Source organism: Kogia breviceps, chromosome 17 (assembly GCF_026419965.1).
Source record: "Kogia breviceps isolate mKogBre1 chromosome 17, mKogBre1 haplotype 1, whole genome shotgun sequence".
NCBI classification, from domain to species: domain Eukaryota; kingdom Metazoa; phylum Chordata; class Mammalia; order Artiodactyla; family Physeteridae; genus Kogia; species Kogia breviceps.
The window spans coordinates 77,008,635-77,027,672 of NC_081326.1; the positions used below are offsets into that span (position 1 = coordinate 77,008,635).

General features: G+C 63.7%; 3 protein-coding genes across 14 annotated transcripts in view; 1 reads left to right on the forward strand and 2 right to left on the reverse strand.

Moving 5' to 3' along the window:
- The window catches only part of PLEC (plectin), a 58,619-nt gene extending 58,041 nt beyond the window's left edge, over positions 1 to 578 (reverse strand). For 2 of the 7 annotated variants that reach the window (XM_067017605.1, XM_067017602.1), the window contains exon 1: positions 435 to 535. The gene's annotated coding sequence lies outside the window, so the exon portion shown is untranslated. Of the gene's footprint in view, positions 1 to 434 lie in introns of all 7 variants that reach the window. The other 5 variants (XM_067017624.1, XM_067017619.1, XM_059043187.2 and 2 more) reach the window with 4 other exon arrangements.
- A 290-nt stretch (positions 579 to 868) lies between these two features.
- PARP10 (poly(ADP-ribose) polymerase family member 10) overlaps positions 869 to 19,038 on the reverse strand; it is a 39,284-nt gene continuing 21,114 nt past the window's right edge. Inside the window, exons 1-12 of one of the 5 annotated variants that reach the window (XM_067017680.1) lie at positions 9,556 to 9,684; positions 8,176 to 8,251; positions 7,870 to 8,056; positions 7,539 to 7,793; positions 7,231 to 7,467; positions 6,570 to 7,150; positions 6,238 to 6,459; positions 6,030 to 6,126; positions 5,201 to 5,839; positions 4,983 to 5,116; positions 1,600 to 1,774; positions 869 to 1,523 (exon numbers count right to left, since the gene is read on the reverse strand). In XM_067017680.1, coding sequence (XP_066873781.1) covers positions 1,177 to 1,523; positions 1,600 to 1,774; positions 4,983 to 5,116; positions 5,201 to 5,839; positions 6,030 to 6,126; positions 6,238 to 6,459; positions 6,570 to 7,150; positions 7,231 to 7,467; positions 7,539 to 7,793; positions 7,870 to 8,050 — 2,868 coding nt within the window. In that variant the 5' untranslated portion in view covers positions 8,051 to 8,056; positions 8,176 to 8,251; positions 9,556 to 9,684 and the 3' untranslated portion in view covers positions 869 to 1,176. Of the gene's footprint in view, positions 1,524 to 1,599; positions 1,775 to 4,982; positions 5,117 to 5,200; positions 5,840 to 6,029; positions 6,127 to 6,237; positions 6,460 to 6,569; positions 7,151 to 7,230; positions 7,468 to 7,538; positions 7,794 to 7,869; positions 8,782 to 9,555; positions 10,685 to 19,038 lie in introns of those variants that run through there. The other 4 variants (XM_067017678.1, XM_067017677.1, XM_067017679.1 and 1 more) reach the window with 4 other exon arrangements.
- GRINA (glutamate ionotropic receptor NMDA type subunit associated protein 1) lies at positions 10,730 to 14,024 on the forward strand. 2 transcript variants are annotated; one of them, XM_059043353.2, is made up of 7 exons: positions 10,730 to 10,878; positions 11,858 to 12,245; positions 12,327 to 12,439; positions 12,511 to 12,711; positions 12,847 to 12,975; positions 13,074 to 13,217; positions 13,298 to 14,024. In XM_059043353.2, the coding sequence occupies exons 2-7, from the start codon at positions 11,882 to 11,884 to the stop codon at positions 13,445 to 13,447; spliced, it is 1,101 nt and encodes a 366-aa protein (XP_058899336.1). In that variant the 5' UTR covers positions 10,730 to 10,878; positions 11,858 to 11,881; the 3' UTR covers positions 13,448 to 14,024. The 2 variants fall into 2 exon arrangements, with proteins under 2 accessions (XP_058899336.1, XP_066873935.1); XM_067017834.1 differs by having other exon boundaries at positions 10,759 to 10,974.

Sequence of the window (19,038 nt, forward strand, 5' to 3'; positions counted from 1 at the left end):
CAGCTCCCGGGCCCCACAAGCGCTGGCGTGCAGGAGGTGAATGGGGCTCTGTCCCGGCGGGGCCGGGCTGGCGCGGGGGCATAATGTGGGCTCTGTGCCTCCGCCCCTAGGCTAAGGGCTGGGGAGGAGACGGCGGGCACCGAGCTGGGGGCCACACTGCCCCGCCCCCTACAGCCCGTCCGCAAGGCGCCTCCGCTCCAGCCCCCCGCCCGGCGCCCCACCGCCAGCCGCCCCACCCCAGCCGCCTTTCCTGCCCACACCCCGGGCACCGCCCGTCCAGTTCCGCAGTCTCCGCGCGCGGAGGTGGCGTTCTCCTGAGGGAGGATGGGCGGCGACGCAGCCTCTGGTTCCGCGATGCCTGCGGAGGAAGAGCCCGTACCCCACCCCGCGGCTCCCGCCCGCCGCGCGCCTCTCTGTCCCGGCCCCGGCCTTACGTGCCCGGTGGCTCAGCTCCGCGGGGCTCGGCCAGAGTGGACGGACGGCTAGTGCCGAGAGAGCTGCGCAGGCTGCGCGGGCGGGGCGAGCCCGGAGCCCCGCCCCGGCCGCGAACCGAGCGCCGCCCGTGCGGCCCCTGCGCCCGAGTGCGCGCGGGACCGGAGCGCGAGCGCGGCTTCTCCCGGGTACCGTCCCCCGCGCGCACCCCCACCGCCCGGCACGGCCCCCTCCCCGCGCGCAGAGGGCGGGCCGGTCGGCAAGGAGACGTCGTCAGGGGAGCGGAGCGTGCGTGACACTAAGGCGACGCGGGGTCGCTCGGGCGCGCGCCGGGTCCGGCCTCTGCCGGCTGCCCAGGGCCGCCCCAAAGCACCAGCGGACTCTGCGCCCCGGCCCCCGCCCCTAGCCACCCCCCCAAACAGGTCAGACTCGAAGCTTGCAGGTCCCCCCGCCTGGTTTCACGTACACATTTATTCAAACAACACAGTCGCGCTCGGGCGAGGGCCGGCCCCCCTCCTCTTGGGCTCTGCTGACCCCTGGTGGTTGGGCCGGCCCGGGGGTGGGGGGAGCGGGGAACCCTGCCCGAGCCCTCCTCGTCCGGCCGCCCGTATGGGCACCACTGCAGGAGGCAGGGGCGCCCCCGGGGGCAGCTCGGGCGGGGGAGGGGGCGGTGGGGCTGTGCGGAGCGGGGAGCCTGGGGAGCAGGAGGCCGGCGGCTGGGCCGAGGGGGCGGGGCCTCTAGGGTTAGGTGGCTGGGGAGTTGCTCAAGAGCCCAGGGGCGTCTCCAGGAGGAGACCGGGACATGTGCTTGCAAGTGATGAGGTGTGTGGGCAGCGCCTGGGTGTCGTGAAAGATGACGAAGATGCCGGGCCGGGGGAGGCAGTCCACCGCGCTGTCGTAGCGCAGGAGCGCGTGGCCGGGGGGCCGCGGGGGGGGTGCCCGCAGCCCGCGGCGGCCCTGCCCGTAGTCGCCGGTCAGCACCCGCGCCACGAACACCGCCTTGTGGCCCTCGGCGTCGGGGGGCGAGTAGCGGTCCAACACCGCCAGGGAGGCGCGCTTGGCGAAGTACACGCCCTGTCCGTAGAGCGTGCCTGCGGGGGGGAGGCACGGGGGTCAGGGTGGTTACGGTGGGCAGAGACCGCGCCCCTTCAGGGCCCCAGGCCTCACCGTTGCGGCCGCAAAAGCTGCGGTTGAAGCCGTGTGCGCAGATGTCCGGGACGGTGGCCACCGACGTGCCGTGGTACAGGACCTGCTCGGCCGGCCGCCGGTCACAGCACTGCTCCAGGCGCTCCCGGTGCAGTTCGTACTGCTGCTGCAGCAGTGGGTGCAACACACGCTCCACCTGCGGGCGGCCTTGGTCAGAGCCAGGCTATTGTATCCCCTGGGCCACAGGGCAGGGCTGAGCCCGGAAATCAAGAGCCCTCTCCTGGAGGAGTTCAGAGCCTGGGGAGACCTCACAGCTCCTGTCATGCTCTGCCCAGTAGCAGACATTAGGCGGACGTTCGCCACCTCCGCGGAGCCCCAAGTGGCATTGGAGGGCTTCCAGGGGGGTCTGCAGGTAGGCAACCCATCCACTCACCAGAACCCTGCACCCACAGCCAGGCCTCTGCAGAGGAAAGCTGAGCCCCCCGCCTGCATTGCCCGCAGGACTTCACTCCCAACGCCAGGAGATGTCCTGGACCTCTCAGTGATGGGAAACCAAGGTGACCAACCCAGCAGTCAGCCGAAGAGGAGGCAACTCAGGGACCCAAAAAGTTTCTAAAGAAATTCTAACTAGTCACTTCAGAGGGATGCAAATGAATATTATATCCATGAAACAAGATGACCTACTGTGAAAAAGAAACAGTCTGAAGATTAAAGAGTCCTTACATTAAGAATGGAATTGCTGAACTGCATCCAGTGGATGTGGATAGTAATAAGATGATGAAGATGGCGTTCAGGAAGTGACTCAGAGTGCAGAGCTAAAGAAAAGAGTTGGGAACTGTGAGAGGACAGATGATGGGGGGGGGGCGGAGCTCTAAGCTCTGAGTCACAGGAGCTCCACAAGAAGACACCCAACAGGTGATGGGAGCAAGTGAGGACTTCATGGAAGACAGTTTGCCTGAGCTGAAGGCAGCATCTTCAGATGGAAAGGATCTTGCCATAAAATGCCAAAGACAATGTGAAAAGGCACTTACCTGCTGGGAAAACTTCAACCTTCAAAGTGAAAGAAAAGTCTACAAGTGTCCAGACGCACGCATGCACACACACACACCCCAAAATCGACATACAGACATGGAAAAAAACCTCACGTTTTCATATTGGGGTCCTCACCAGCAATACTGGATGCTAAGAGACCATAGAAGGATTTCTTTTTTCTTGCCTTTCCAAGAACAAAAAATTTTAAGGAAGAAAGAAAAAGAGTTAAGTCTTTCAAAGATCTGAAGGAAAACATGTTTTGATCTTGAACCCTATATCCAGCCAAACTATGAATGGTGAGGACAAAATAAGGACAGATTAAGGTATGCAAGAACCAGCTGTGCTTAAGTTAACAGAAATGTCTTAATAAACATATAGCAACTTTTGTTTGAAAAAAATACCAATATCAAATTATAGTTGCAAACTACTTCTAATTGCAAAAGGCAAAATACGTGTAAAAGTCCAAAATGTTGACTACTCACTCAAGGAGATACTTTTCCTACACAGAAAAGGAATCTATGCAAGAAGGTGACAGGGTCACCAAGAGTAAGCCAGCAGCCAAGCAGCACAGAGAAAAACAAAGAAAGTAAACAAAATCAAGAGCCATTAGTTGGGCTTCCCTGGTGGCACAGTGGTTAAGAATCCGCCTGCCAGTGCAGGGGACACGGGTTTGAGCCCTGGTCCGGGAAGATCCCACATGACGGAGCAACTAAGCCCGTGCGCCACAGCTACTGAACCTGCGCTCTAGAGCCCGCGAGCCACAACTACTGAAGCCTGCAGGCCTAGAGCCTGTGCTCCGCAACAAGAGAAGCCACCGCAATGAAAAGCCCGTGCACCATAACGAAGAGTAGCCCCAGCTCGCTGCCACTAGAGAAAGCCCGCGCACAGCAACGAAGACCCAACGCAGCCTAAAAAACAAATAAATAAAATAAGTCTATTTAAAAAAAAAAAGCCATTAGTCCTTGAATCCTAGAATATTCTCTTTCATGCAACATGGTTTAAATAACTATGTTTCTCATTTCCCCCTTTCCTCTCTGGTCCAGTGGTAAATATTTTTTTCATTGTCATTATATATCGATCAACCTATGGTCCAAAATAATGTCACTGGCCAAACTTTGAGATGGAAGAGGGAGGAGGAGGTGAAAGGGGGGAAGGGAAGCCCATTCTCCTGATCTGCCGTGCAGGGAGGCAAGAAACAGTCTCTAAAATCGTTAAGTGGAAAAAAGACTCAAGTGTACCACGTAAAGTCACAAAGGTCCTGCTGGAAGAATCAAGCGCACGTGACTGACGGCCTCGGGAGGAGCACGGGCATGCGCGCAGGGCATCCTCCCCTCCCCTCTCCAAGTGCAGAAGTGACGGCGGCTACGTCCACCCGGAGTCACAGCGGTCACCCCCAGGAAAGCGGTGGGGCTGGTTCTGGTGGCGGACTGGGCCCGGTCTGGGAAAGGCGTGAGGGTCCGCATATCTGACCAGATCCGGGTTGCTATTGCTGCCCCCAGGCCCACCCACCCACAAGTTGGTGCGCCAGCAGTCAAGAGGGCCACCTGGCTTCACCCGCAGCACCGTGAGCCCAGCTCTCCGGCGCCCCGAGGTCCCTCCCCCCGAGCTGGAAGCGCTCAGCCCTGCGCTCTGCAGCACCTCCTCTCTGCCCCCTCGCTTCCACAGCCAGCTCACTGCAGCCTGGCCCAGCTCTCACCTCCCAGTCGCTCTCCACCGCTGCCTGGCACACAACCCCTCCTCAGTCCTTCCTTCTGGCCCTGCAGGCGCTCTGGCCCTCTGAGCCCCTCCTTCTCAGCCTCTGCTTCCCACCTGCCTGGGTGGCCAGGGCTCACTGGGGCTCCCAGAGCTTCATTCGGGTCCCCCACGCGTGGTGCCCAGCCCTTCCTGCAACCCAACCGTGCGCAGAGTTGCCACGTTCAACAAGTGAAAATGTAGGAAGCGGCTGCCTGGCTGCAGCCGGCCCTCCTCCTGCTGGAGCAGACCCCTTGGGAGGCAGACGGGCCCCAGGACAGCACCCAGAACAACTGGTGGGATGGGACATCCTCACAGCAGCCACGAGATGGCATCACCACCCCACGTTCTAGAGGAAGAAACCGTGGCCGGCATCGGGCTGTAACCGGCGAAGTGGGGGCCCGCGCTGGGACCCCCTAAGCCCTACAGCCTTCTGTCTCCCTGCGCACACTCGTGAACACCCTTCGGGCAGGGAACGGGGCTGCGGAGCTCTGATGCCCCACACAGCCTTCAGCCTGACGGGCAGCTTCCGGCCAGCCGACCCTGACGCAGGCAAGAGGGAGACCCCCCCCCCCCCCGGCTCTGCAAGGCAAAGATGGCGCCAGGAGCCCAGAGGCTGGCAAGGCAGGGCGTGGACTCACCTGGACGACACGGATCCTGCCGTGGGCGGCGTCCAGTGTGTCGCAGAAGGCCCGCACTACCGTATGGAACTCACTGCTGCTCTCGGCCACACACTCCAGCCTGCCCAAGGGCTCCCTCGGCCTCTGCTGTGGCACTGACACACAGGGAGAAAGGGGGTACGGGCCATGCCTGGGGCACCGGTCCGCCCTGCCCTCCCCCGTGCGGGCTGCAGACTCACGAGTGGGGCCCGAAGCCGCCAAGGGAAAGGCCAAGCTCTGATCCCGGGGGCCAGGCTGCAGCGCTGCTAAGTGGCGGGCCGCACGGGTGGGCTGGGTCCCAAAGCCACGGAGGACGACGCGGTCACCACGAAGGGCAACGCTCACGCCGTGGCGCCGCTCCAGGCGAGCGCGCAGCTCCGCGGGCAGCACGCAGCCCTGGGGCCCCACCGTCTCCTCCCGGAGGTGCACCTCCAAGGCCGCCTCTAGGGCCCGGTCCAGCTCATCCATATCCTGCTCAAAGGTCGCGTGCACCTCCAGCTGGGCCCAGCTACCAGGCCCCCCACCCCGGAGCTCCTGTTCTTCCTCCAGTGGGGGCGGCTCCAGCAGCGAGAGGGCCAGGGCCCGCTGCAGCGCCACAGCCTCCTCCCGCTCGGCCACCTGGCCTTGTGGCTCCAGTGACCGGTAGAGAGCCAGCTGCAGCTCGGCCTCCTCCTCCAGCTGCCCAGGCGCCCCGGTGCTGGGGGCCGCGGGCCCCTCCCCAGCCCTGGGAGTCTTCTCCTCCTCCGGTTGCCCCTGAGGCTCCTCCTCCCCCAGCTCCAGTGGCAGCCAGTCTTCCCCGTCCAGGCCCTCCAGGGCAGCCAGCAGCTCTCGGACCTCCTCTGGGGACAGGGAGAGGCACCAGGTCAGGGGTCAAGTCCAGCCAGGATGGGGCTGAAGGAGAGGACTAGTCAGGGCACGGGTGGAAGATAGAGAGGGGGTTAGAGGATATACGGTCACAGGGCAGAGCAGCAGAGGGTGAGGTCAAGAAAAGGCCGCAGGATGTGTGCCAGGGTCCCCAAGGAGCCCTACCTAGGCTCATATTCTCCTGGTCACCGTCCGTATTGTCTGGAGGCCACAGGGTGTGGGAGTGGCCAGGGAGGGCCTGTAGGGCCTCAGTGGGGTCCACCTGTGGGGAAAGAATGCCAGTACCCCCCAGACACATACCCCTCCCAGGCCTCTGAGGTACGGGGGGCTGAGGTGTGGGAGAGGGGAGGGGAGGGGAGGGCTCCATGTCTACCTCTCCCAGGTCTGCGTCCAGGGCAGCCCTGGCCAGACGCTCTGTCCCAAAGACGCACTGGAACTGAGCCTCCAGCCCCCGCAGAAGGTGCTGCCCCTCTGGGCTCAGCAGGAACCTGGCGCTGCCTGGGTGCCTCAGGCTCAGCACGTGACGGCTAACGCAGCCCAGCAGGCTTTGCAGAAACTCCTCGGCTGCCTGGCATGGGGCCGGCGCTCCGCAGAGCTGCGGGACCGTGGGGCGGGGTGAGGAGGAGCAGTTAGCAGGTTTAGGGCACAGGAAAGGCACCCAGAACCCCCAGTAGTAGAGGTGAGGAATCCTCAGGGGTCGCTTACCCGAAATCCAGTCGTATCTGATCCCTCGAGTGGGAAGAGGGCGACGTCTCCCAGGCCAGCAAGAAGGTCCTCGTGATAGCGTTGAATGAAGTGCATTGCTCCTAGCTCCATCGGCAGCACCGTCTCCACCAGGCCCTCCTGCCCCGGTGACCCCACAGGGCCCAGGCTCATTGACGCCACCTGCTCCAGAGACTCCACGCCGATCGCTGGGCCTGGAGACCCCGTAGGCCCCGGGCTCAGCAGCGCCCCCTGTTCTGAAGACCCCATGGGCCCTGAGCTGACTGGACTGGCCTGTCCCAGAGAGGACCTGTCCCAGAAAGGGCTTGTCCTCAGAGAGGCTCCTGTTTGCCCCGGTGCCTCCTCAGAGCCCAATGTCACATTCCCTGCACAATTCTGTGCCCTTGCTGGCCCTCCAGCCTCCAGGAGAGCATGCTTGGGGGCCCCAGGCCCCAACCTGGCCAAGCGGTTCCCTCCACTGGTGTGCTCGCTGAGCTCCTCGGGCTCCAGGACATCGTAGTGGGGGACAAGGCTCAGTTCTGAACCCTGCAGCTCGTGGGCCCGCTGCAGCACCCGTTCGGCCACTTGGAGGAAGGGAAAGGACAGAAGTCATCAGGGCTCCAAGGCATAGGGAGGGTGGGCCGCCCTGTCCAGCCCCACTCACCCTGCCACTGCTGGAAGGAAGCGATGGTGCCCAGGTGCCCTGGCAGGCTGCGCACGCCCTCCAGGGGCCCCCCGCCACTGCGGCGCTCATTCTCCAGGTACAGCTCCAGCAGCATCAGGTCTGCAGGGGGGCTGCCCTCCACGACACGCACTGCCCGGGCCTGAGGCACCCAGGCCAGGGAGACCTCAGCCCCCTCCAGGCCCAGGTCCTGGGCGTGCTCCTCCAGGATGCGGGCTTCTGTGGGGAGGGTGCGAGTCAGCCCGGGGCATCTCCCCGAAAGGCACGTCTGCCCCAATCCCGCCTCTCACCTGCCTCTGAAAGGGGCTTGGGCAGCTGCACCAGGGCCCGGTCTGGCCGGGGACTGGCCAGGGCACGGCACGGCTGCCCTGGCTGCCCTGCGGCACAAAGCAGGGCTTGGACGTACTGCTCCAGGCGCTGGGGTCCCGTGCCAGCAGGCAGTCCCTGGAGCAGTAGGCGCGAAGGGGCGCGTGGTGGGGCTGGCCGCAGGCTCAGGCGAGCGCCCTGCAGGGTGTGCTCCTCCCGGGCCAAGACCCTTGCTGCGTCTGCAGGCGGGGGAGGGGCTGTCAGGGCCGGCGGCCGATGCGGGCCCAGGCCTCCCCTTTGCACAGGTCCCCTCACCTGCAGCTTCCTGGAAGGTGAGGATGCCCCCACGGCCAAGCCTCTGCCAACTCGACACAGGCCCACCCCCGGAGCTTCGACGGTTCTCGAAGTAGAGTGTGAGCAGCTCGTCTGGGACGTCGGGGGGCAGGCCTCTGAGTTCCACGGCTGTCCCCAGCTCCGCCTCTTCCTCGTCCATCATCACAGCCTGGGCCGGAGGCGCAGGTGGGGTAGCAGCCCGCAGCCCCGCCTCACGCCTCGCAGGCCCCTGGGCAGCGTTCCCGGGCACCCCCCTCACTGTGGGGCTGGCCCACATCCCCCACTCACGCTGCCCCAGCTGCCTGGGCCGCCACGGCCTAGGCCTTCAGCCGGCCTCCTTCCCCTTCTCCCTGAAGCCAGAGGGCTGGGACAAGGAAACAAAAGTGAAACCGTCAGAGGGAGGGAGGGGCCCGTAGTGCTGGGGCCAAGCGGCTGCCTCTCTGGTGCTTCCCTTCTCAGGCCCCTCCTGCAGAACTTTCCAGCCCCACCCCCAGCTCCTCAGCCCTCTGCCCGGGCCACCCGCTCCACCTGTCTGACCTCGCGAGGCCCAGCGGCTGGCAGGGTGGGGGGAGTGTCCACTCGCGGTCCTCCGCTCCCACGGGCCCCTCCCTGTGAACCTCAGTACGGCCAGTCGCCCTCCCTGCTAAATCCTCACGGGGGGCTCGAATCATCGCCCTCCACTCAAGACCTGAAGCCTCCGTGTTACCCTCCCCCACTGCACGAGCACCTTGGGGCTCTGGCCGGCCCGGCCAAGGCTGGCTTTCAACTCTCCCCAGCAACCTGGGCGACGGCACCCGCACTCACCCTTAAACAACACACAGGGGACCGACCTCCCACCCCACGAGGGTGGGTCGGCAGCTCCCACTCCTGACCTAGGAGAGCTTCCATCCCAGCACAGCCTTCCTCCCCTCCCCGCCCGCACACCTCCCCGCCTCCCCAGCCTACGCTGTCCTCGGAGGTGGCGGCGGCACCAAGGCTGACCCCCGAGGGGCTGATGCTGTGCTCACGGGCCTTGCTGCAGCACGTCCCTGTGACAGAGGGGATGGACGTGGAGCCTCACGCTTGGCTGCACCTTTGCAATCCACGATCCCTCTTTGCTGCTGCCGAGTAGCCCCCTTGCCTGCGCTCCACTGGCTGCCAGCCTCTCAGGGAGTTGTGCCCCCCACTGCTCTCCATCTCGCACCTCCCACTTATCCCTCAGCCACAAAAACCCAGCCTCCGCCCCTGCTACTTCTCCAAGGAGTTGAGGACCTGTCCAGTCTGTGCCCCGAGCCGTACACCCAGCACCCTGGCTGGCCCCACCCTGATCTGAGCCTCCATCACCTCCTGCCTGGATTACTACTCTGACCTCTTAACTGATCTCTCTCTGCCAATCCTGCCCACCCGCACTGTCCATCTGCAACAGAGGGCAGGGTGAGCCTTAAAAGTGGCATTGACAGCTGCTACAGCTGGGTCCAGAGTAAAGCCAGAGTCCTTTGGAGGACCTGCCAGGCTGGACTGACCGGGCCCCAGTCCCTTCTGCCGCACCCCCCCCCCCGCATCCCCCATCCTCCGTCATCCAGTGCAGCAGACCCTCCTCCCCGATGCCCTTGCACTGGCCCTTCCCTCTTCCCAGACCAGCCTCTCCTACAGAGCCACCTGGCCACCCCTCCCCCGGATTCACCTTACCAGGTTCTTGGTGGCAGATTCCAGTTGAACCTAAAATTCTTCAAGGAAGTGTGACTTGCATGGGCCCCTCCTAGGGCCCTGGCCTCCACTTCACATTTGTCATTTTTTATTATTTTTCTTACAAACGACCCCTCAAATTGTATGAGCCTCTAGTTCTACAAAACCTGAAGTCATCCCTGCCTGCTCTATATTTTCTCCTCTCATGGAACTCATCATCTTCTAACATACTGTATAATTTACTTATTACACCAATTCCTGCTACCACAGGCGGCAGTGTGCTGGAGCAACTCACATCATGACGACATTGTTCAATTTTCAGGAATCTTTGTGACTCAGTTGTCAAACCGGTGGTCGCTTGAAATCAGCCACGACGGGGTATTTATATGAAGGACAAGTGCAAAGGTGCACATCAGGGTTTCCGCTCCCTGGGGCCCGCCGTTCAACGATGGACCAGCACACCAGCTGCACAGGATAGAGCCTCTTCCCAATCACTGCTGGGCCTGGGAGAGGCCACTATCCAAAAGGCCCCAAAGTACAGTAAGATTCCTAGGCCCCAGGTGGAGAGGCACTCCTGCAGAGGGCTCCAGGAGACCACGTGGCAGGGATGTCCCTGGTGGTGGCAGACCGCTGAAGCCGAGGGAATTTAACTTGGCCTCCAGTCCTGGGGCATCTCTAAGCCTCAGCCCCTTAGCAGCGAAACAGGGCTAAGAATGCCACCCTTACAGCTTGTGATTTTGTGATAAAAACAAGTAAGGATAACCAGTCTAATAAGGACCTGGACTAGTTTCCTAGAGAGGATACAGCATTTAAACAATTAGGCCTCTTGATGTGGAATAGACCTGGATGAAAGGGGAAGCGGAGTTTTAAGGCCAAGGAGGGATGGAGAGTGCTTGTCAGATTTAGCAAATCCCAGATTTAGGAATAAATTTCTCAAAATTCCCTGACCCTTGAAATTGGAGAGGCTAGGTCTCAGCCTCCAGAGGTCTACAGCCCTCACGGCCGAAGCCCACCCCTCAGCGGACAGGATGGGACGCGGGTCTCGGGCCTGGGGCTCGGAAAGAAGCCAGCAGGGCGACCCAGTCGGGTAGGGTCCATCCGGGAGAAGCCCCCGCGTTCCCCGCGGAGCCCAGCCCACGGCCCCGCCCCCGCGCCGTCGGCCCCGCCCCGTCACAAGGCCCCGCTGCGTCGCCCGAGCCGCAGGCGCAGGCCCAGCCCAGCCGGCCGCGGAGCGGGTGCGGGTGCGGGCGCGGGCACAGCGGCCGTCGATCGCGCGGCCGCGCAGCGGACACCGGGCGCACAGGCCTGAGGCGACTCGCGCGACTGGTGAGTCCCCGGCCCAAGCCCAGCAGCGTGTCTACTCGCTCAGCGGCCGGCCACTGCCGCCCCCGCGCGGGCCCTGCGCAGCAGACAGGCGTTGCGGTGGGTCAGTCGGTCGGTCCGGCCGGGCGCGCGGCCCGCGGGGGCCGGGGGGCGGTGGCGGCGGGGCCGGGGAGCCGGAGGGCCCAGGGCGGGCGGGGGCGGCGCACTGCGGCGACAGCCGGACGGGCGGTCCGAGCGCCCCCGAACGGGCAGGAGGGCCCACCCCGCCCTCGGTGCGGGTTCCCTGGCCGCCGCCACCACCCGCCTCGCCCCCACGTCCGCTTTGTTCCCCCGCACGCCCTCTGGTCGCTTCCATCCCCCACCCCCCCACCCCCCCGCAACCCGCTGTTCCTGGCGTACCCCGCTGGCAGGCACCCCGGCAGCCGATTCAGGCCTGCTGTCCCCACCCCGGGAGCGAGGGACGCTCGGGCCCTGCTCTTGGAGGGGGGTCAGGGTTCTGGCTGGTCACAGATGGTGTGGGGATTTCCTGGGATAGAAATAGCCGCCGGCTCTGGCCCCTTAAAGCTGCTTAAGGGGCGGGATGTGAAGGGGAGGGTCCGGGCACACCCCCGCACCTCCCCGACCGCGCCCCCAGCCCCGACCCGCGCTGAGCTCTGACCCGGAGAGGCCGGCAGCGGTGAGCCGGCCCCTCCAGTTGCTTGCAAGAAACGGCAGAAGCTCAGAATCCTGAGGCTGCCGAAGTCATCCCCTCCATCCCCTCCTCCATCTTTGGGGCCGGCCTGTAGCGGCCCCTCCTGAAGCCGCACGCCCAGCCACCCGGTACCCACCCGCCTCTCCTGGCCCCCCAGCTCGGGCTCCGGACAGCCCTGGGGCAAAGGTCACGAAACTGCCTCCTTCCGTCCCGGTTTCCCGGTAGCAGGTGGAGAGGCCCCTGGCTGGTTCCTGACACCTCAGGGCTAACTGTTCTTTCTCTGTTCTCTAGGGGGAGACCACAGAACCTGAGGCCATGTCCCATGAAAAGAGTTTCTTGGTGTCCGCGGACAGCTATCCTCCCCCCAACCCTGGATATCCTGGGGGGCCCCAGTCCTCCTTGCCTCCCTACCCAGGGGCCCCTTACCCACAGCCTCCGTTCCAGCCTTCCCCCTATGGCCAGACAGGGTATCCCCAGGGCCCCAGCTCCTACCCTCAGGGGGGCTACCCCCAGGGCCCCTACCCCCCAGGAGGCTACCCCCAGGGCCCGTACCCCCCAGGAGGCTACCCTCAGGGCCCATACCCCCAAGGGGGCTACCCTCAGGGGCCGTATCCACAGAGCCCCTTTCCCCCCAACCCCTATGGACAACCACAGGCCTTCCCGGCACAGGATTCTGGCTGTGAGTCGTGGGGCAGGGGTGGGCTGGGCAGGGGCTCCCGGCGCCAGTGAGGGTGCTGACCCAGCCCGCCCCGCTCCTCAGCACCTCAGCACGGGAACTATCACGAGGAGGGCCCCCCATCCTACTACGACAACCAGGACTTCCCTGCCACCAACTGGGATGACAAGAGCATCCGGCAGGCCTTCATCCGGAAGGTGGGCCGCGGGGGCCGCGGAGGGCGTGGGCAGCCGCGCTGGCCGGAGCTCTGAGCCGCCTCCCTCCCCAGGTGTTCCTGGTGCTGACCCTGCAGCTGTCCGTGACTCTGTCCACCGTGGCCGTGTTCACCTTCGTCGGGGAGGTGAAGGGCTTTGTCCGGGAGAACGTCTGGACCTACTACGTCTCCTACGCTGTCTTCTTCATCTCCCTCATCGTCCTCAGCTGCTGTGGGGACTTCCGGCGAAAGCACCCCTGGAACCTCGTCGCACTGGTAACCCCCAGACCCTAAGCCCCTGTCCCCCGGGGCTTCACAGCCCCCGACTCACGCTTTGGAGCGACGGGGGGCGGGGGTGGGGGTGGGGGTGGGGCAGCGGCTCCACACGCTCAGGGCCGCGTCTCCCCTCAGTCGATCCTGACCGTCAGCCTGTCCTACATGGTGGGCATGATCGCCAGCTTCTACAACACCGAGGCGGTCATCATGGCCGTAGGCATCACCACGACCGTCTGCTTCACGGTGGTCATCTTCTCCATGCAGGTAAGGCGCCCCCCAAGGCAGCGCCGCCGGCCCTCGGGGCCCCGAGGCCTTCCAGGGCCGCGGCACCCAGGGCCTGCCGCCTGTCCCTGTGCCCTCAGACCCGCTACGACTTCACCTCGTGCATGGGCGTGCTTCTGGTGAGCATGGTGGTGCTGATCATCTTCGCCATCCTCTGCATCTTTGTCCGGAACCGCATCCTGGAGATCGTGTACGCCTCGCTCGGCGCTCTGCTCTTCACCTGCGTGAGTGGCGGGCGCGGGCGGCGCGGGCGGGGGGCCGGGCGGGGGGCGTGTCTTTCACCGCGACCGTGCCGCCACCCCAGTTCCTGGCAGTGGACACCCAGCTGCTGCTGGGCAACAAGCAGCTGTCCCTGAGCCCGGAGGAGTACGTGTTTGCCGCGCTGAACCTGTACACCGACATCATCAACATCTTCCTGTACATCCTTACCATCATCGGCCGCGCCAAGGAGTAGCCCAGGCCCCTGGCACGTGCGGGGCCCCACTCAGGTGGCATGGCTGGCCCGGACCCTGCCCCCAGCGTGGCAGTTCCTCCGTACCTCCCCTCTCTCGTCCCTGTGCGCAGCCTGGGACAGAGGGAGCCCCCCTCCAACCCTCCTGTGTGTACACTGCCGACACTTCTGTTCGGATCCGCTGTGGCCAGCATGGCCCCTTCTAGCCCTCCCGCCCCGCCAAAGGGCAGTGGGGCCGGGTTTCCGCGCCACCTCCTGCCCACTCAGTGTTGCATGAGCCCTGTCTGCCAGCCCACCCCAGGTCTGGGGGCAACACCAGGTCCCAGGGGAGAGGGATGGAGCCAAGAGGGGAGGGTGCACGTCTCCCCTCCTGTCCCAGCTCCCCCGCCTGGCAACAAGTATCCCTTTCCCCTCCCCAGCCCCACACTAGAGTGCTGCCCTCTCGGGGACCTGCGAGGTGTGAGGGTCTTGTCCCTGTGCTGAGTCCTGAGGGCAGAGAGAACGGGTATGTTTCAGGGGAGGAGGACGCCTTCCTCTCATTCTGCTGTCTTTAAAATTACAATAAACGGGACCTTCCACACTCTGTGTTCCCTCCGTCACTCTTGTCACTGCCGCTTCCTCCACAAGGTGGGGGGACGGGTCTAGGCACTGCCAGTGCGAGGCAGTGAGCAGGACAGGCGTGGACGGCGGGGCCTGGCTCGGGGCGGAGGTCGCAGAGGTTAATGACAGCAGCTGACCTTGCTGCTCTCTCCCGCTTCCACCTCCGTTTCTGCAATCTTCCCAGCCGTGTCGCGAGCCGCGTGCCGGGGTTCCCAGCTGATGGACGGGGACCCCAAGGCTCCCGGTGGTGACGCGCGGTGCCCGGGTCACAGGACGTCTGCCACTCGTGCCTGGGAACTGCACGGCATGATGGGGGGGCGGGGGCCTGACGGGCAGCGGCATAGGTCACTGGCCGCCCCCAGGCAGGCCTGTCCTGCCCCTCTGGCTCTGAAGGGCCCCCAGGAAGCCCATCAGCGGGCACCTGACACGCGGCCCAGGCCTGGCTCAGATGAAGGCCCTCCGCATCCCTCCCCCCTCCCCCTCCCGAGAAACCTGCACACCGGAGCCCCCGGGGGAGAGCTGCACGGAGACTCTGAGGGTCCCTGGCCTGCCTCTGGCACCTTCTGCGGCTCTCCAGGCCCCACCTGCCGTGGCCCTCAGCCTCAGCTGGTCCTGCGCGTGCTCCCCTGTGGCTCCTGCTGTCTCACCTCCAGAGCCCTCCCCACCCACCCCTGGCCCTGGGATGTGCACTCAGAGGTCAGCCAGCTGTCCTTATCCTCATCCTCCCACAGAGGGGTCCCTCCGCTGCCGGGGGCTCAGTCGCTCTGAGCACCTCCCTGCCCTGAGCTCTCCTGAGCTCCTAGCCCCAGAGGACGCTCCTGACTGTGGCCTTCCCCCACAGGGCCCGCTATCCAGCGCTCTCCCACGTCCTCCCCGCGAGCCCAGCAGCCCACTCCTTTAACTGGCGCCAGCACCCCAGCATCTCTGAAGGGCCCCCCACGCTGCGAGCCAGCAGCCCCGCGCCCGCGGGCACCTCGGCAGCGGCCTGCCCCGTACCTGCTGCTCCTGCGTGAGCTCCGTCGGCGTCCCCCCGACCCCCGGGCCGGAAACGGGTCTGTCCTCTCTGCCCTCGCCCGTCCTGCCCCACCCCCTCTGCCCGCCCATCCTCGTGCTCACCTGTCAGCTCACCCCCACCAGGCCTCTGCCCAGCCGCCAGCCGTGCTTCCGACCCACTGATCACACCACCCGCCTGATGGTTGCCAGCGGGCTGAAGCCCACCCTCCCCGGTGGCTGCTTGAGTTGGCCTTCCGCTGTCCCCGAGCTCCTCAACCCAAGGCCTGACCTTGCTCGCCCTGAGCCACAAGCGGGCCCCACTTCCCCAGGCCCGATGCACACCGCCTTCCCAGCCACCCGGGCCCTTCCTGGAGACCCCCTCGCGCCACACGCTACCCCGAGACACTCTGCTCTGTTCGCCTGCCGAGCCCCGGGCAGGCGACGCGGCTCCCCTTCCCCGCCTCTCCTCGGGCATGTGCGGCCCCTCATCCAAGGTACCCTGCCTGCAGGCGCTCCAAGCGCACGGGAACCTGCTCCGTGGTGGCTCACAGACCCGCGAGGGTTTCACGCAGGGCAGAAAACACGGAGCATTCAGGTGGTTGAAGAGAGCAGAGGAGTGGAGAGGAGAGGCAGAGGAGCGGCTCAGGCATAAATGCCAAGGGAAATGTGCAGGGACAGTGTTTTCTCAGGGGATTCAAGGAGGACAAACTCTTGGCTGAGCTAATCCTTGGGGGAGGCTCCCTGGGGACGACCAGGGGCTGGAGCTGTGGGCCAGGGCGGGGCCGGGAACCGGGGGACGCACGCAGAGCAGAGGCCACCACGGGAGGGAAGGCCAGGCCTGCACGTGGGCGAGGGTTTGGACCGTCCTGCCAGTGAGGGGGACTCAGGCAGGAGCCACAGCTGGCTGCGGGCTCAGGAAGACGCGTCCGGCAAGAGACTGTCCAGGAGGAGGGCTGGGTGCCAACAGGTGAAGAAAGCAGGGAGGAAGCAGATCAGGTGGGGCTCGGGGCTGGGGTGGCTGGCAGCGCCGCAAAGGGCTCAGGATGGGCCTGGTCGAGGCGGGCAGGGCATCTCTGCCAATGGAGTTTGGCCTGCTGTCTGCTGTGTCCCCCTGGAGAAGAGAAAAGGGGCAGCTTGTGATCTGACCGGGTGGATGAGTGTGTAGAAGGAGCCACAGCAGTTGTGAGGTCAGCGGGGGAGATTGTCCAGGTGGGGAAAGGAGCAGCCCCCAACATCCAGGAGCTGGCCTGGTCCTATCAGCGAGGCCCCGGTATCGTAGGGGCCAGCCTGGCGCACTCAGGTACAGGCCCTGGTGGTCTCCTGTTTAGAATATGCAGTTTCACACGCAGATCTGCATCAGACAAGGCCCCTCCGTGCCGCATGGGGTCAAGAGGAGAGGACCCTTCTGTAATCATGTCCGAACACAGGCCAGAGGCAAGCGCTGTCCAAGCCATAAAGAAGACCTACTGCGTGCATCCTGTCCTGCCTCATCTGAGCAGCTGCTGGCTTTTCAGAATGGACAGCTTTAGCCGGCCCCTAGTCCGTCCCCCGCCCAAAGAAGAGGTGTTGAGACACCCAGTCACAGGATGACTCCCCTTCCGGGCAGCATGGAATCCCAAGCAAAGCACTGCTGCTTTAAGCCCACCCCAATTCACCCAAACAAGCCAAGTCCCATAGGAAGTCCTTCCAGTCCCCCTTCCTGTGGTCCCCCCACTTGCCGCAGTGAGCAGTAAGCCTGACCTGTTCAGCCACAGGGAGTCGGTGAGCTTCCTCTGGAGCCTTGACACAGCTCGCTATACTAAAGCCGCTATATGAGGAGAACTAATTTATTCTTCAATCAAAAATGTGTATTTACATGAGTAATCATTAAGTCCATTCTTGCTTTCAAGATTAAACGACACAGGACTTCCCCGGTGGCGCAGTGGTTAAGAATCCGCCTGCCAATGCAGGGGACGTGCGTTCGAGCCCTGGTCCGGGAAGATCCCACATGCCGTGAAGCAACTGAGCCCGTGCACCGCAGCTTCTAAGCCTGCGCTCTAGAGCCCGTGAGCCACAGCTGCTGAGCCCACGTGCTGCAAGTACTGAAGCCCATGCACCTAGAGCCCGTGCTCCACAAAAGAGAAAAGCCACCGCGATGAGAAGCCCGCGCACCACAACGAAGAGTAGCCCCCGCTCACCACAAACAGAGAAAGCCCGCGTGCGGCAACAATGGCCCAACGCAGCCTAAGATAAATAAATTTATAAAGGAAAAAAAACGATTAAACGACACAAAGTCTCCGTCACATTCCCTGCCCTGCAAAAAAAGCAACACCGTCACTGATGCCTGCTGAAAACCACGGTGAGAGGCCAGCCCAGGAGCCCAGCTCACTCAGCACACCCACAGATGCCTTGTGCCACCTGCCCTGCTAACCAGGGCTACCGTCAGCATCTCAGAGCTGGAAGTGCCCTCAGGACAGGGACTGTGACCTGTGCGTTGTCACACCCAGGCCAGCATCTAGTCCAGAGTGGGCGTGCCGTTGGTGTCGGCCGTGGAGTGAGCGAATGAACTCGACGTGGCACGAGCTGCACGGGCAGCAACTGCCCCAAGAGCAGGGCAGAGAACGCTGCAGACTTCTGGACTCTGGCTCGGCATCAGCAGCAGGCCTTTCAGGAGTGTGGGCAGCAAAACCGAAAGCCCAGGAAATGCATGGAGGCCCACCTGGGGGAGCCAGGTGGAAGAAAGAGGATGTGGGAGAGTTGAGGTCGGCTGTGACAGCTGTGGATGTAAAGCTCGGGTCTGAACTCTATTTCTCAGGCAGTGACGAGCCACTGGGGTTTTCCAGGGAAGAGCCCAGAAGTGGTTTGAATACAGGCAGGAAATCGGCTCGGACCACGGTGACGGGGCGGCAGGGAGGGCCGGGCCTGGGGAGCAGAGGGCGCCTGGGAGGGGAGGCGTGGCTGCAGGCCTGGTCCCGGGGCTGTAGCTCCCAAGGCAGCCCTTTCCCATGGGGGCCCAGACGCTGCACCCTGGGCAGCAGCACGGCTTGGCCTGTCTGACGCCAAGCGTCCTGTGCTCCTGAGCGGCTTCTTCGTGTCAGGCTTGTCAGGCACTGGAGACCTTTCAGAATGCCCCAGATGCAAACCACCCACCACATGCACACACGCACCCCCACAACTTCTCAACTCCCACCTTCACTGCTAAAGAAGGCCTCTTCTCCCCGTGGGCCCTCATCCCCTGGGACCCAGTTCACAAGGTCACCCACATGTCGTCCCCCCCCACCCCCGGCAAACCTTCAGGCTCTTGTGCAGCAACTTCCACCTTTGAAACCTGTGCCCTCTCCTCTCCTTCATCCAACTCTGGTCTGCTTTTCGCTGGTATCCAGCAGCTTCCCGGATGTGGGAGGGCTCCGGCACCAGGTTCAGAATCCTCCTCTCCACCACAACGGCTACGACGGCCCTCGGGCATTTGGGGTGGTAGCTTCCAAGTGCCGCTCTCACCTATGCCCTTCGCTCAAGTCAAGGCCATGACCACCTCTGAGCAGACCCAAACCATCCTCGGCACCACAGACGAAGAGATGATGGCGCGTCCCTGCTCAAATGCCCTCAGAGGACTTCCCATCACATGGCCGACCGACTGACCCGAGATCCTGACTCCTACTCGTAACACATAAAACTGCCAGATAAAATACTTTTAAACTTTTAACTAACTGAGCCGGAATGCAAACATAAGTGTGAAGAGAGACCCCGTGGCTGTGAGGGAAGAGTTATAGCTGTGGCACTTAGAGAGGTTGCGCTGAGGACACAAGAATTAGCAGTTAGGACGTACCAGGGGAAGGAGCCTTGGCGAAACCGCTGGCTCTCAACTATCAGGGAGCCTTAAGAACAGAGCCTTACCAAAGCCACAACCCAATTCATGACAGTGGGCTCTTAAAAAACTGGAAAGTTGTAGAGGTAAGCATAACCTTCTTTTTGTGTCAGCTTTGGTAGATTGTGGGTTGATGTCCTATTGTTTGGGGAAATTT